General features: G+C 41.6%; 1 protein-coding gene across 4 annotated transcripts in view; it reads left to right on the forward strand.

Annotated features, from left to right (window-relative positions):
• MAST4 (microtubule associated serine/threonine kinase family member 4) overlaps positions 1-16893 on the forward strand; it is a 514314-nt gene that overhangs the window by 132493 nt on the left and 364928 nt on the right. For all 4 annotated transcript variants that reach the window (XM_064481100.1, XM_064481104.1, XM_064481102.1 and 1 more), the window contains exon 2: positions 13621-13774. In XM_064481100.1, coding sequence (XP_064337170.1) covers positions 13621-13774 — 154 coding nt within the window. The remainder of the gene's footprint in view (positions 1-13620; positions 13775-16893) is intronic.

Here is a 16893-nt window from a genome sequence, read left to right on the forward strand (position 1 = left end):
CATATGGGCTGTAGTTTGCTGATTCCTGGAAAAATCAATGACTAGTGAAGATGAGGAATGAAGATTTAGTGGCTAGGGTGGCTTGAGCTTGGTGAGGATGGGGCCTCTCAGCAGTAAGGGGTGACTATAACCATTACAGGAGCTGGAAGACAAAGAAAACCCATAGCCTTAGTAGGGAAGAAGCCTGGCTTCCAGTAGCCATGGTGATACAAAGGGGTGGGGACTGTGTACATCACCAGCCAGATGAGTCCTGTGGGCGTGGTCTTGTAGATAACCATGCTTTCATATTTTGTTAACTGGTTTTTATTAATCTTTAAGTAAACACAGGGTAGAAAGATTCATTATTCAAAATCCCCATATAAGGAGAAGAAATATAATTTATTTACCTGTAAGTCCAGGCTTTTGTACACAAGAGCCCTCAATTTCTTGACAGGCAGACTATCTATATGCAGAGAGTGGAGTGTTCTGTTCTTGGCAGATTTCAAGCTCAAATTTGAAACTTCCTCTAATTTAGTGTGTCTTTTGATTCCAGCCTTTAGATCCACATGTGGTCAACCTAGATCCCTTCTACCAGCGAGTCTGGAGCAAGAATGGGAAAATAAAAACCTGGGGCATGGGAGTCAGAGTCAGGTCAGATGCCGACGGTAAAGTTGCTTTCTGGGTCCACCTGCCCACGTCTGTTTCAGATGTGGCCAGATGTCAGTGTGTTCATGCCTTCTGAGGACTGGTTGGCTCCCTAGCTGGTCAGGTGGTTCCCTGGGGTTCTTGTGTATTGATTGGTTTTGTCTTTGTTCTTTAGTGGGAAGGGAAACAGAATTGTTTCTTCTTACTGGCTAAAGTAGGTATATTTTTACCTGTATCTTTAGAATTATCATTTATAGACATGGTTAAAAATCAGAATATGGTAAAACTCTCAGTCCTCTTCAACTCTTCTTGTTGCTGTGTTGGCCTTATTGACGTAACTCAACCCAGTCCTTGGGAGCTACTTTGAGAACTCAAGGGATTCTTGACAGTGAATTATCTTCTGTCTGTTTTTACTGTACCGTAACTTCTGGTGAATACTTCTTTTAGTAGAGTTATAAACCTGTACCCAAAGGCAAAACCTTTTCCTTACTTGATTTCATGTGGTTACAGGGAATGTCTCGCTTTGTTCTTCTCTCCTGGAACCTGGAGAGTTTTCTTCTTGGCAAGTGTGGGGGCGGGGAGGGAGGCTCAGAGCACAGGGCTCTTGTTTGGAGCCAGACTCTTTTGCAAAGAATAGATAAAAACATGTGTGTTCCCTGTACTGGTTGATCAGCCAATCAGACTTTTCAAGGACAGTATAATCAGTAATCAAGAGATCAGAATGATCAAGTTACTCACACACTCATGACCCAAGTGAGCAGTGGGTGATGAGAAGTTAAGATGGGTTCCTTTTCTGCAGAGTCTGCCAAGCTATTCATTGCTCTTCTTTTTCCTTTTTCTTCTGTCTCCCTCACTGTATTTCCCACCCTCTCCCTTTCTTCTCTTATGTGTCTTTCTGTGTCATTTTCTTCTTCCCATGTTTCTCTAGTTCATGTTCTCCTGGGGGACTGGCAGGTGAGACCTGTCCTGACTCTTGGGAACTGGTAGATGATGACATGGCACTCAGCCCTGGGATGCTGTGACTGGACAGAGGAAGGCTGGGATATTAGCACCATTATCTAAAGTTCTAGAGTGAGTGCTAAGTCCAGGATGTGGCTCCCAACAGAGGCGGGGCAGATGTGCAGTTCACTGGGCAGACTGGCGGAAGGCACCATGTTGGGACCTGGTCTCCAGCAAGCTGCTTTTTAGAGGCAAGAGGCAGGCAGTGCGAGGTCCTGGGCCCAAGGCAGCCCCCAGACCTCGAGTTCTGGGGCCCCAGACCAGGGAGACTAGTAACTGAGAAGCAAAGACTAAGCCCAGGGAAACAGGATAGACAGTTGGGCAGAACCTGGTCACCTGGTCACACAGAGATCCAGGAGTGAGATGGATTTGGTGCTGAGCCACAGACCTACTGACTTAAGGTCTTAGAATTCATTTACTTTTAATTCTGGAATATATTCATAGATAAATACTTAACATAGTTAACTTAATATAATTATTTACTTATTATTTGTTTTTGCTAAGAAAGATGATGGTTAGGCTCTGGGGTGGGACACAGCCAGAGTGGAATGATGAGGGGACGTGGAGCCTGGCAGCCAGCAGGACATTAACGTCCCTGAACAGCTCTTGCTCAGTCACTCTGTGCTCTTTCCATCTGCCTCTGCCTCCTCTTTCTCCCTCAGTCCTTTCTTTCTCTTTCTTCTCCATTCCTTTCAGTCTCTGGTTATGTTTTCCCCTCTTAAAGAAGACATGAAGCTGATAGAAATCATTTGCATGGCCCTGCACCACCGCATCCCCAGGGCCCTCCTTCTAGTCCTCTTTCTATTTGCCAACTTCTCAGTGATTGTTTTTCCAATCCTTCTCAAGTATTTCCATTTTAATCAGGTGAGGCCCCTCAGCTGCAGAGAACTCGTGACTCGTGCTTCTTAGGAACACTTTTCTGAAGAGTGTTGATCTTGCGTCTTGGGTCAGGGTTTAGTTGGCTACTGTTCCCCACGGTGGACTTGCTCTAACAGCCCTTTTTCCCTCTTACTGTAAAATCATGAAATGAATATTGATGTACTTGTTTGTCCAGTTAAAGAGTTTAGACATTATTTTACAAGAAGAGCATATTTTGACATTTTTCCCAGAAACTTGCAGAAAGTTTATTTTTAGGCTCAGTAGATGTTATTGAAGTTATTAATGTTATTCCAGTGCTTGATGATTTCCGTGTATGGTTCTGGCAAAATGAACCAGGGTAAGAGAGGATCGAGTAGGGGAAAGAGAAGAAATATTCGAATGGCTTCTGTTGCTGGGAACTTGATACTGATAAGTTAATTAATACACAAAAATCCTGTCAAGAGGATGTCATTATCCTTACTTGATAGTGAAATTATAATTTGTCCCTTTTAAGTGGCTAAATGCTATCCTGGCTGTGGGCTTGCCTCAAACCCCTGCCTTCCTCCTCCCCACTGTTGTCTGGTCCTGTCCAGAAGTGGGATGTGATTCCCGGCCTGGTCCCAGAGCACCCGCCATGGTGGCGCAGTTGGTGCCTTTGGAAGGAGAAACGTTTTGGGTTAGGCTGGGTGGCACCGATGGTGGGAGAAACTCTGTTCTTTCTCTACACCTCTTCTCAGAGAATGCTTGGCACCCAGTTACTCTCCTTGGTTGGTTTTCATTTAGTTGAAAACACACTTTGTCTTTTGGTGCTTTATTTCACTGTTTCCATGTTCCTTCTCTTTCCATCTCTGAGCAACAAATCCTTCCTCCTACAATAATACAAATTAGTTCTGCTCAGCCTCAGACCCTGCGGAATCAGATGTCTTCCCACCACGGTACTTATCAGAGCACCTTCTGAGCAAAGAGAGGAGTCTCCCCATAAGTCTTCTTAGATCACTTTGTTCAGAAGGTAAAACTTTTTTCTGTACCATAAAACAAGTCTGAAAAACTCCAAGCTAGGAGGAAAATTACCAAGGGTTTACACGCCACTCTGTGGTCCTTCCTGAAGTAGCTTTGGGGTCCCCGAGAAGACCATAATCTCTGTGAGTAAATGCTAGTCAATTCCCTCCTGTGTTTCAAGCAGAAAGTAAACCAGAGTGGCTCAGCCAACACAGTAAGGACAGGAAATTAATGAGATGCAGGATAAAATCTCTGCTCAAAGCCCCTATCGTCCCTCATTCCTCACTCAGTCTTCACTTTTGCCATGTGGTTTCATGGTTGGGCTGTGTGTCTGTCTCCTGCAATCTGCTGGAAGAGCCCTGAGGATGATGACCGTGTCCATTCTGTTTTTATCTTCAGCCCTGAGCACAGTGTCTAGGCCATAGTAGACATTTGGCCAAAAAAAACCAAAACCAAAAACAAAAACTGTGGGTTATAAAGCATGTATGAAGAAAACCCCCAGAAGTTCACACAAGTCAACTGGAATTGAATGATGGATACCAGCAGGGTTGCAGCAGGGTAGGTAAGGGAGCGAGGCATGCTGGGCAGTGGATGGCAGGTCTGGAAACCTGCGTTCTGGGCTGGATTCACGCGCCAGCTGTCTTTGCAAAGCTGGGTGGTTGGCTTGACGGGGCCTCATTTTCTGAAAAGTAGGAAATTAGAGAACAGATTATGGTCTTGGTGTTTCCCACTGCTAATATTTTGTTATTCTAGAATTCTAACTTGAGGATTTCGGCTAAGGAGCCCTAGAAACTCCTTCTGTTGCTATTGGTTAGGATTGAACTAGACCATTGAGATGGGTTACACAGAAGTGTAAGATGCCATCTTGACTGGGGATCTTCCTAGATGCGGGATGGAAGAGGAAATGAAAGTTATCTTTGTCTGGCTTGGTGTGATTTGTGCGCCACGGTGAGTCCCTCTCTCGGAGGCAGTTTGGAGCAGTGGAAGGAACATGAGCTTTGGAGTGAGGACTCTTGAGCTTGATTGCTTTTGTTTCTATTGTGTAGCTGATAGCGTTGGAGGGTTTAATCTTTCCCAACCTGTCTCCTCGTTGGTAAAATGGGAATTATACAACTACCCGCCTAGGGGTCTACTCTGTGAGCCAGAGTGGGAAACCAGCACAGAATGTCGAGTTTTGTGGCATTGTGGCGATTTTCCCCTCTGACTCTAAATGCAGAGGCGATGACTGGTGAGGAATGTATCTTCTTCCTGTTTGGTTAACTGCGGTCAGAATCTTCAGTTATGTTGCTGATGGGGACATGATGGTACCAGGGGAATTTAACGTCATCAGATATGTAAACAACTTCAGGCATAGATCACATCCTTAAATAAAGGTCAGGGAAACATCTAGAATATTAAAGTGACAGGAAAATAGGTGTTACATATGTGAAGTCAAATCAGTATATTCTCTGTGCTTCCCCAGTGTCATTGTCTCTAAATTGAACTTTGAGAAGTGCTATGCTTAAAAAAAACCTATAATATAATATTAGCTCTATTTAAATCTGTAGACTATGAAGTTATTGCTTAATGTACACATGGCAATTAAAAGCCTGCTGTGTAGTGCTTTGTCCTTGGGACTGTGATGATATTGCTGGCAGGTTGTGTGTGTGTGTGTGTGTATGTTTGTAGAGATGTTCATAAGCAAAGGAATTGATTTTCTTGAGTTGACAGACAAAAGCGAGACTGTGGTATCAAAGTGCTAATTTACATATTTCTCTCGGGAGGGAAGAAAGAAAATCAATTCTCTTAAGAGATGAAGCTAGTGGTGCAGCTCTGTTTAGGTGAATGCCATTGTAGTTGGATCTAATAATGTGTGTTAGGATGTTTCTGAAACGCTTTTTATATTGCTAATTGAAATTTGTGATTCAAAGAATTAATTACAAAACTGCAGATGGAAAGTGATATTGGTGCCTAGCACATCTTTCAGTTTAAATATGTTCTATGGATGTATTTTGCAAAACATGGATGTTCACTGAGAAAGCAAAATGCAATAAACAGCTAAATAGTTTGGGTAAATTAATGTGGCTCAGGAAATTATTTGCTTAACAAATCATATTGACATAAACAATTCTTGGTAAGAGTCTATCTAAGCTCTCCCTTTGACCCCCCTTCTTGTTCTCAAAAGGCTTTTAAGATGACCTATAATAACACATAACTCAGCCAGGTGAATACGTTAAAAATAGGTGAAGAGAGACAAGAAAAACAACCATAGAGAAAAGTTTCTTAACTGGGGCATAATTGATGTTTTATGCTGGGTAATTCTTTGTTGCTCAGGGCTTTCCTATGGATTGCAGAATGTTTGGTGGCACCTGTGGTCGCTAGTCAGTAGATACCAGCACGTCCCCTGTCCCTTTATGTTGGACAAATCAAAAATGGTTTCAGACATGGCCAAATGTCCCCTCGGCAGCAAGATCACCATGACTTGAGACCACCTGGGTCTTAGCTTGAGCTACTGTAACAAAACGTCATAGATTGAATGCCTTATAAACACAGTTTATTTCTCCCAGTTCTGGAGGCTTGGAAGTCCAAGATCGAGCCACTGGTAGGTTTGGTGTCTGGTGAGAGCCCGCTTCCTGGTTCATAGCCACCCCTCTTCTGGCTGTGTCCTCATGTGGTGGAAGGGGCAAGGCAGGTCTGTGGGGTGTCTTCTGCAAAAGCACTAATCCCATTCAGGAGGGCTCTCCCCTCGTGACCTAATCACCTCCCCAAATCTCTACCTCCAAATACCGTCACTCTGGGGGTTAGGAGTCAACATATGAATTGGCAGGGGGGACACAAACATTCAGTCTGTAGCAGAGGGTGAGGTGAAATCCAGTGAGGTTACTGCAGCTACCAGGTCTGTGAAATCCTGATAGAGACTGGATGGGCCACACTTGCTGGTGACGGTCTGCAAGCTTTGCCCTGTGATTTGTAGCTGCTGCATTTGAGGAACGTGGTTAGTTATGTGGTTCATGGACTTCCCAGGATAAAATCAGACCATAACCCAGCAGAGGCAAACTGTTCCTAGTGCAGAGAACTGACAGCATTTTCTCTGAGATTCTGTTGCCCCAGCTGGAAAGAAGCTCCTAGTGGGTGGGGATTTTTGTCTGTTTTGTCCACTTTTGTCCCCAGAGGAATACCTGGTGCACAGCTGCTTACTGTTTTTGTAAAGAGATGTGTCTTGACAAGGAGGAGAATGTTCAATACAGGCCCTTCCTTCTGTTTATAGAAAAGAGTTGCAGGATTTATATGAGGCTGTTTCTTACAAAATCATTACATGGAAGCATGCATTCTGGGTGGCATAATCCAAAATGATTGTTAGCAAATTCAATTCAATTGGTCCCAGTAAAATGTGGTCCAAGATGGTAGCTCTCTCAGGGTCTGACTCAATCTATAGCTGGATTTAGGATGCTGGGAAGGGAGGAAGGGAGGTTGCATGTTCCTCAGGCAGTGGTGAGCATGTACAGTGAATTCTTTTCACTCTATTCTTTGAGTTGTGCAGAGTAGAGGTAAGGATGCCTGAGAGGTAACTCTCGGAAGGGCCAGGTAAACAAAGAGCCATATGCTTTGTGAGTCAACAGGCTAAGAGAAAGGGAGAAGTGAATTGAGCTGTGGTGACAGTTATCACCAACATTACTACTCACTGAGTGCTTGCGTGTGCCAAGTGCTGTGTCACACCCTTTTCATCCACCCTCCCTCTGCATCCTCACCACCTCTGAGCTCCGTACTTCAGGGGAGGAGTTAAGCAGCATGACATTGGCCTTCTGTGCCTGAGAATTCAAATCTGGAGTAGGCTCCTCACTTCCTGCACACTGAAAACCCCACAGCAATGGGTGATCAAGCCCCAGGAATTTGTAATCTGGAGCGCGGCACGAGAATTACAGCCTGAAATAATTTGAAAGCAGTTCATTCAAACCAACTTCTCATTTGAGCCAAAAAGAAAAAAAAAAAAAAAAGACCACTCAGTAAAAGTGTAACAAGTTTAACTTCCTTGCAAACCGTTGATGATGAAGTACACATGCAGAGATGTTTCCACATGAGGTAACTTCTACTCAGGGATGTTAGTAACCACCACAGCTAACGTTTATTGTGCACTTACTACATTCCGTGTGTTGTTTTACGTGCACGTATGAGTTCTTTTAACTTTCACGACCATCTCAGGAGACAGGTAGTATTCTTACTAACATTTTATAGATGAGGAAACAGGCATAGAAACAGTTAAATGTCTTAATTAGGATAGTAAACTTTGGCATTCCTAACCACTGTGGAATTAGTTTGAGGACAATAATGACTGTCTTAACTATTGAAACTCTATCAAATTTTGAAATCTTGTTTAAAGGCTTTGGTTTAAACGTAAATACAATCTGATTTTTCAGTCTAAGTCAATTCAGGTTGCCAGTTGGATTCTTTTTTGGATGAAGGCAATACAGCAGTTAATTAAGATTATAAGCAAAGTCTATACAGTATTACAATTATTCATTTATTTTCATATCTACAATTTCTTAGAATATTTAATATCAAGAAGCAGAGTAAGTGAACAATGTCTTCATAATCCTATGTTAACTAGTCCATCTCTTTCTCTTTTTTTAGCATCAAAAAGACTTTACCGTGAGACCCCATTGTGTATGCCATGTCATTGGTGATCCCTTTGAACTAATGAACTTTGGCCTTAGGGCACATGCATTCTGGATGGGTCTTTAAAATGCATATGCCACATCTTAGGAATGAATGAGGAATTACCAAACAGAGGAACTGATAGACATAAGTGATTATGCTAGTTAGGGTACAGTTAAAGGTCGAATAATTCATTATATAGGAATCACCTTCAGAGGTTGCAGTATTTAAAAATTAGCATATTATTTGGTATATAGAAAAGATTCTTTGAAAAGATGCCATTTGCTGTAACCTAAGGGTGTTTTTCATATATGAAGTGTTCAGCTTTGTCAAAAGGCTAGAGACTCCCTTTAGCATTTTCATCTTGAATAACATTTAATATTATAAGGTTATCCTATTTTTTTCCAACAATAAAAACCGTTAATTGCATGTGTCTTATTTTTTTAGTTTTTTAAAAAACTAAATAACAGAGATTTGCGTTTTTTTTCTTTCAACAAATATTTCCAGGGCTCTTTTTATGTAGAGCAGTAGACAAATAGTGGACAAAACAGACTAGTAGGTAATTTCATGTAACTTACATTCTAGTGGGAGAAGAACAGTAAACAAATACAAACGCTCTCACATGTCATGCGGTGATAGATACTATGGAGAAAAAAAGGAAAGGGGAAAAAGCGGTGGGCATGCCCTTCTGCATAGGGCAGTTAGAGAAAGCCTCCCCTACCCCCCACCCCGACAAGGAGTAGCCTTTGAACAGGGAACTGGAAGATGGGAGGGGCGGGGATGGTAGCTAATATCTGGAGTGTGTCCCAGGTAGAGGAAGTGATGGGTGTACAGGTCCGGGGTGGGAAGATGGGGGGCTTCTGAGGTCTGGCAAGAGTGAGTGGAGTACTAGGGGCTGGGATCAGAGAGGTGGGGTAGAGGTGGTAGGACCTTGTAGGGCATTGTCAAGACTTTGAATTTTGTTCTGGGGAAGGGGAAGTCCTGGTAGGACTCCAAGGAGAGGATACGGAGCACCTGGCGTATGTTTTAGAAGGGTCCCTGCTGCTGTGCTGAGAGTAGGACAGAAGCAGAGAGATCTATTGGGGGCAGGGGGTGGGGGAGGCTATTGCAAGGGAGACTCAGATGGCAGAGGCAGCAGTGGTAGCAGTAGAAATGGCAAAGTGATGGGGTTCTGGATATGTTTTGGAGGTTGAGTTAGAGGATTTGCTGAGTGGCTTTGGAATAAGAAAGAGGTTCAGAATAAGTGTAGGACTTGTGACTTGAGAAGCTAGGTGAAACGAGTCGCCATTGACTGAAGTTAGAAAAATCTTCCATTTGTTTCCAAGTAACAATGGTTATAAGAAATATAAATGACAGAACTTGTGTGCTTGGTCAGGGAAGTACCTGGAGACGCGGTTGGAGAAACTGTCAGTTAAGAAGGCTGCAAGTTCTGTGTTCATCGAAAGTCATAACATGCCTTTTTTAGAAAAAGCCGGATGAAACTACACATAAAGCCATAGAGGAAGAAACTCATGGTCCATTTGGAGATAGTGGTGGTAGGGGGGATGGCAGAGACACTGAACAAAATGAGGCCAAGTCTTGTAAATGATTTGCCTTTAATTCATCTTCACTGATGGCAGAAACCACAGTATAATTGTGGTGGATTCTTCTGTTTTACTCAGCCTGGTATTTGTAAAACAGCAAACTATGAGATCAATATAGAAAATAGGAGGACGGTATATAGCTCAGTGGTAGAGCTCATGCTTAGCATGCACGAGGTTCTGGGTTCAATCCCCAGTACCTCTATTAAATAAATAAATAAACCTAATTACTGCCGACCTCCCCTCCTCCAAAGAAACCGAAGCAAAGCAAGACAAAGAAAAAAAAAGGAATAAAAAAGATGTAGAATTCCAGTGATTAGCATTTCTATAGAACAAATGATTTTGGAAACTTCCTCCAAATCTGCATCAGACTTACAGTAGTTGTGTACACCTTTTGTTCTCTAAGATGCTTACCCATTCCCTGTGATGCACTGCTAGCAGGAGAGGTTGCTTACCTGGGAGAGGTACGTTTGGTCCCTGTCTGTCTGACTTCTAAATACAGTAATATGCAAATGTACTTCAAACTGTTTTGTGGTTCTTGGAACTACAGGAGGTTAAGAAAACTAAACATGGGAAGTTTTGAGCAAATCCACCACAAATCAGTGTTTGCCGTTGGTGAATGAAGTAAAGCCGTGTTTCTGGAGAATGTGTTTCAATCCAGGATGCTTAGTGACTGACAGCGTGCTAGGTGAGTGTGTTTACATGACCAGGGAGCAGGGTCTAGCTCTCTAGGAGCCCGCTGATTGCATAGGGAGGGAAGTTAGAAGTATCTGTAGCACGTCCTAAGAAGCACGGGCTTGGAAGCCCTTGAACGTGAGTGAAAAGTTGTGGAGACAACCTCTGTCTTTAGTTGAGTTCCTTGTAGGATGGAGTCTTTGGGAGTTTGGAAAAATTGGAAAACATTAAACTGAAATCATTTAAAGGGCAATGTCCAGAGTGATATGTTGACTGTTGGCCAGAAGCTCTGGGTCTGATGAAATGTTTTTAAAGGGATCAAGAGTGTTTGAATCAGGACAAAAAATGAAAAATAAATGGCAAGGCTGCAGTGGAACATTTTGAGAAGCTTTGACTAATTGTAGAAAGAAAAGTAGAGCCGCTGACAACACAGCAAATTTGGAAAAATGATCTATTTAGAGAGAGCCCTGTTGGGAGTGTGATTTGATGTGAGGAAGAAAATGGGATCCTGGGAAAATGGGAACACGGCGCGGTGCTGCTAGGCTGTTCTGCATGTATTGTGGCATCTGCTGCCCTCACAGTTCACTGCCTCGGTTTTGCCAGATTTAAAATAATACTCCCCCATCATGGGGCTGAGATTCTGATGAAAAACTCTGGCTCATGGACTAATAGCTTGCAACTCTATACGTGTTGACGTGTTTTCTTTTTTTCTTTTCTTACACCTTCTCCTGGATTTCCTTCTCTTTCTTCTACGTTTGTTTCATGTCTTTTGTGGCTTTGTCAGAAATAGGTAAGGAAATTGCATAATGCCTCTTTAGGAATTATCATCTTTCCTCGGCTTATTTTTCCACCCTCTGTTAATTTGTGATATAACACTCTTTGCCAAAGAAATTAATTATAACTCCGCACGCTGAAAAATTTAACTTCAGGTGGAAAATAAGTAGCAGAAGCTGATGAACCTTAAACAATAAATATTTGTGTTTTACGCAGCTGCCACTAGTAATTAAGAGAAAAATGACTAAATGGAAAGGACCCCAGCTTGCTTGGCTGTTCCAAAGGGCTCCTGGTGCATTTATAGGAGTCTAGTGATTACAGAGCATTTTGTTGAACATCTATGACACATTGCCACCTTGTGGCTGCAAGTTTTCTTTTCAGTGTGAAAGCAAATTTTTAGTATGAAATCTACATGATATGTTATTTCTCCTAGTATTTATACTTCACCTCAGTAACAAAAGGTTTGAGGCATCGCCTAAGAGCACATACAGTACCAAGCAGGAGAATTTAAGAGAATGTCCTTGTTCTTAGAAGAGGCAGGCTGAAGTACTGAGGGGTGAAAATCCGCAATGTCTGCAGCTAACTCTCACTGCAGGGGAAAGAGAAGGAGAGAGAGAGGAAAGCGAGTGGAAGTGGTGTGGCACCACTGGTAAAGGGAATACGGTGTTCATTGTATTAATCTCACAACGTGTCTGTTGTGGCACATTTTCTTAAATTTTCCCCCAAAAAATTGGCAGAAAAAAGAAAAAAGAAAAAAAAAAAACTAGGGTAAGGACATAAAATGGAGCCTAGCAGGAAGCAAAATTAACCTCTACTTTATGTAATGGTTGGGGCTGCATTTAGACCCCTGGCTGGGTTCTGTGTTTTCTAGTATCTGCTGTGTCACTGTCCAGGGTTCCCATGCTACAATTCATTTAAGGGCAGAACTAGACAGAAGTTCATCCTGGGATGCCCTCCTAAGTAGGACACTGATGTAATGAGCAGCAGCCTCAACAAATACTTCGAAAAATACCATCTGGGATTCCTTTTCCCTGCTGATCAGGGCAGATCCTGGAGTGGACGTACTGCTAACTTCTTGAGGACCTCTCACTAAACAGCTAAGTGGCGATGAAATACAGTGCAGTACTGATGGGCAGTGAATTGCAGATGGTACTTACTGACAAGTGCTTGAAATCCGGCTGTTCTGTGTTACTAATGAACACAGTTGAGCTTGCGGGAGAGTTGACATCGTGGAACAGCTGAGCCAATGAAGCCTATTTCATCTCAACAGTCTTGAGAGGAGTTACTCATAGGCAAGGTCACATTTCTTTTTGTGTCATGGTTTTGAACATGCTGCCTTGCATAGCCGGACAAATGGCTGACTTCATCCTGAATTTCTTCTTCCTATGAATACATCCATGAGAGTCTTAATCGGAGAAAATCCTGACAAATACAACCAGAGGACCATCTTTCTACCCAGGAAAACAAAACAAGTCTCAGGGAAGCATCCCTAAAAAAATGTCTGGCTTTGAGCAGTGTCACCCAACTCTTTTTTGCTTTTAAAATTTCTATGAAGTTGGCTCTTTTCTGTGGCAGTTGGAATTTCTGTGAATATCTTTTGTACTTTTTTGTTCTTAATAACTGTCTGGTGTATGCATGTGCAAATGAATATTTTTGTCTTTAACAACTATCTAGGCACTGACATCTGCACATATACTTACTTGGAGAAGAACATTTTAGAAGATAGGGTCCTATTCCAGTATGAAAGGTTTTCTTATAAAAGCAGGACAGATCTTAAAATAAGTGTTGTGACATGAGGGATTCTTTTGTGGAAAACTGTCTTTTGAAGTGACTTTGGTTTCTCTGGCTCTTGTGACATGCTTTCTTTTAAAAAGCTATAAAATGATAGAGGGATGTATTAATTTCCATTAAGCATTGTACTCGGAGATTTCCCTTCCCTATGTGTATTTGTGAGCACCAAAATCTTGTGAATTTTCTTTTGTGACCAACTAAAGAAGTGATCTATTGATTCTCTAGAGAATCTGTAGAGCAATAGTCTTCATTTTTTAGGGGGATGATGGCTCACAGAAAGATGTATTGTACATGGTGACTCAGGATACACACACATAACTTTACAACTTAAACATTTCATGATATGATACTTTTCCTTCCTTCATTGGACTCTGGTGATTTCTCTTCTGTTGCACTAAAAAAATACTGGTCACAATTTACTAAACTTGACTTTATGATCCACTAATATGTTGTGACCTGAAGCTTGAAAACACTGCAGTGGTGATTTTGTAGCCAGCCAGATAATCTTTCAGATGGAACACTCAACAGTGGAACTCTGAGGTCTCGAAAGTAGCCAAATTAAAAACAGGGTTAGGAGAGAGGGTTTTGGAGAAGGAAAAGAAGGAAGGAGGTGTGAATGGTGGCTCATGCATGCTTGTCGTGCTGAGAGTGTCCCCAGCACGTGACACCTCTGTCCTTCTCTCTGCAGCTTGACCACATATTATCCCCTCCACCCATGCCATTTCGGAAATGCAGCAACCCAGATGTAGCTTCTGGTCCTGGAAAGTCGCTGAAGTTTAAAAAACAGCTCAGTGAGGATGGAAGACAGCTGCGGCGGGGAAGCCTGGGAGGTGCTCTGACAGGTGAGTCGCGTGAGTGAGACTTGTTTCAGAGAGGGGATTTCACCTACATGGTACAGTCCTCTGTATCCATGGGTTCCGTATCCACGGATTCAACCAATAGCAGATGGAAAATATTTTTTAAAATTCCAGAAGTTCCCTAAAGCAAAACTTGAATTTACAGTCTGCCAGCAACTATTTACATAGCATTTACATTGTCTTAGGTTTTATAAGTAATTTAAAGGTGACAAAGTATACTGGAGGATGTACATAGTTGATATACAAATACTGTGCCATGTTATATAAGGGACTTGAGCATCATGAATTTTAGTCTCCCAGAGAACCAATCCCCCATGGATAGGTAAGGACAGCGGGAGAAAGGTCCCCAGCAACACTGGAGTTCCACGTGTGAAAACCAGCCTCTAAGAATGTGCCTGCCCCTCCACAGACCATTCGGTAAAATCTAATCCAAGAGAGAGCAGTTAAACTGAGGATTTTATTAGTAAATTTTACTGAGGTGTAATTTACATATAATAAAAACATATCCGCTCTCAGTGTCTGTACACACGGATGGGTTTTGGCAAATTTACACACCGGTGTAACTACCGCCAAAATCAGGGTATAAAATATTCCTGTGCCCTTTCCTTGGGCCCAGGCAGTGATGGATCTGCTTTTTGTCTCTAGATTAGGTTCAGCTTAAGAATTTTGTATTAATGGAATCATAGAGTATGTGCTTTTTGGTGTCTGGCTTCTTTTGCTCGGTGTAAGATGCATCCACGTGTATCAGTAGTGTATGTTGAACTTTATAAGAAACTGCCAGTTTTCAAAATGGTACCGTTTTGCATTCCCACCAGCAACAGGTAAGGAATCTAATTGCTCTGCATCCTTGCCAACCTGTGGTATTGCCTGTCTTTTTAATTCTAGTCATTTTAATGGGTAAATAGTCCTATCACAGTCTGGATTTAATGTGTATTTTCTGGATGACTAAATGATGTCGAATGTCTTTTCAGATACTCATTGTACATTTGTATTTCTCCTTTTGTGAAGTGCCTGTTCAAATCTTTCACTCATTTTCTTTTTTCTTTCACTCATTTTTAAACTATGTTGTTAAAATTAATTTAAAAAATTCAAATCCAGAAAACCTACAGATAAATTTTGTTTACTTGAAAGATAACCAAATTGAAATAACTTAAAGCATTAAAAAAAAACCTCACCATATAAATTTTCAGGTTATTAAACTTCATTTTATATCTCTGAAGGTTAGATTTCTGGTTTTTTTTTTTCATTCTGAGTGCTTTTTCCTCTAAATATAAATATTTTGTAAGAAACTTCGTTGTTTTTCCAAACCCCCATGCAAAGTTTTCTCTACACGTGTCATTCTTTTCTGCCAGTTCATAAATGATCTGGAAATGCGTTGAGTTCTTCATTTTTGTTGGAGAATACGGATTTTGACTTTTTGGAGGTGGAATTTTGGGGAGCAGAAATGCTTCTGTCCCATGATCAGTGGAGCCTAGAACACGTGACCTAGTGTAGCACACTCCTGGGATGGAGGGTGAAGCTAATTTCAGGCCGAGGGGTGAAAAAAAAATCAAAAAAATTTCTGCACTTCACTAAGTTTAAGGCAAATGTTCACACTTGAGCTCTACTGATACTCTTCTATTGGTTATTAGGATATTTTTCTTTGCTTTCGTTTCTATAGATGCAAAATGTTTGCTTTTTTAAGTGGGAGATCCTAAAGATTTAGTCTAACCCTTAGTTTTTCAGGTGGGGAAATTAAATCTTACAGGTTAAAAGGTTTACCCCCTTACTTATTAATTTCACTTAGGAAAGTTACTTAATTTGGCTAAACCAGTTTTGACCAATTGGAGGGGGGAGCAATGGTTCTCTCAAATTTTTGCTTAAGCAGTTTGCTTAAAGCTTTAACATAATGCAAAGGTGTAGCTCTCAATGCAGGTAAACGACCTGAAACACGAAATTTGGCCTTCAGCTTAAAAAAAAAAAGCTGGACTTGAATCTCATTTGAAAATCTCAACAGCTCTAGCAAGTCTAGCCTTTGCAGTTTGGCTTGATACCCAGTTATTTTAGGTAATTACATCTTTGGTCAGATACTTTTCAAAAATATTTAATAGCCTTTCGGAGAGCTTTTAAAAAATCTCTTGAACGTCAGCCTGTTCTAAAAAGCAGGCACTTGAAAGTTATATCAGAATTTGAAGAAAACATTCTTAATTGGCCTTGTAGGTATCTTCACCGAGGGTTTAATGAAATAGCATATGCAAAGCACCTAGCCTAGGGATGGTGGCTATTAGTATTCTGTGCATAACGAATTGAACTGAGGGTTTTTTCAGTTGATGGGTAACTTGGGCTCCTGAACATCAGTTTGAAACCCTTATCAACCGAATTTCTACGTTGTGTCAGGCTCTGTGCTAGCATCAGGTGGTGGAGCAGAGAGAGAAGCAGCATCATTTCTGATCTTTAAGCAAAATGGTTTCCCATAGTTTTAGGCAACTATAAATAATCACATAGGCTCTTCCCTTGAGATAGACCTTGTCGCTAAACTTAAGTCAAACTGGTTTTCCATCAGTGGTTTGTGCCTGATAATTCTGTAATTTGAAGGCCAGCCACCTTCCTATTGCTTAACTTTGTTTTAATCCAAGAGCTCCCCCCACCACCTTAGCCACTTTATGCTTGCTTTAAGACAGAATTTGTGAAGGCTTAATTTATAATATGAAAATTTTGCCACCCAATTGTCCTTGGTAAGTTTCAGTAAACTGTTAGCTCTCTAAGAGGAAGATCTGTGGTCTTTTCATCTATTCGTCCCTCGTAATAATGACAGCTAACATGAAGAGCTTACTATGTGGCAGGCATGGTTTTCAGGGAATTACATTTATTGACTGATTTAATCCTTCCAACATCTCTGTGCACTTAGGAGGGTGGCACACTTATCCCCATTTCATAGATTAGAACACTGAGGCACAAACAGGTTGAGTAAATTGCACAAGATCATGGTGCTCATACACAGCAGAGCCAAGATTTGAAACCAGATGTCATTGCTCCAGGGTCCAAGGCTGTAAGCTCTCCACTGTGCCTGGCATGGGTGATACCCAATAGGTTTTCAGTAAATTGCAGCAGGATTAATTGGAGTG

The sequence above is a fragment of the Camelus dromedarius genome, chromosome 3 (genome assembly GCF_036321535.1).
Source record: "Camelus dromedarius isolate mCamDro1 chromosome 3, mCamDro1.pat, whole genome shotgun sequence".
NCBI classification, from domain to species: domain Eukaryota; kingdom Metazoa; phylum Chordata; class Mammalia; order Artiodactyla; family Camelidae; genus Camelus; species Camelus dromedarius.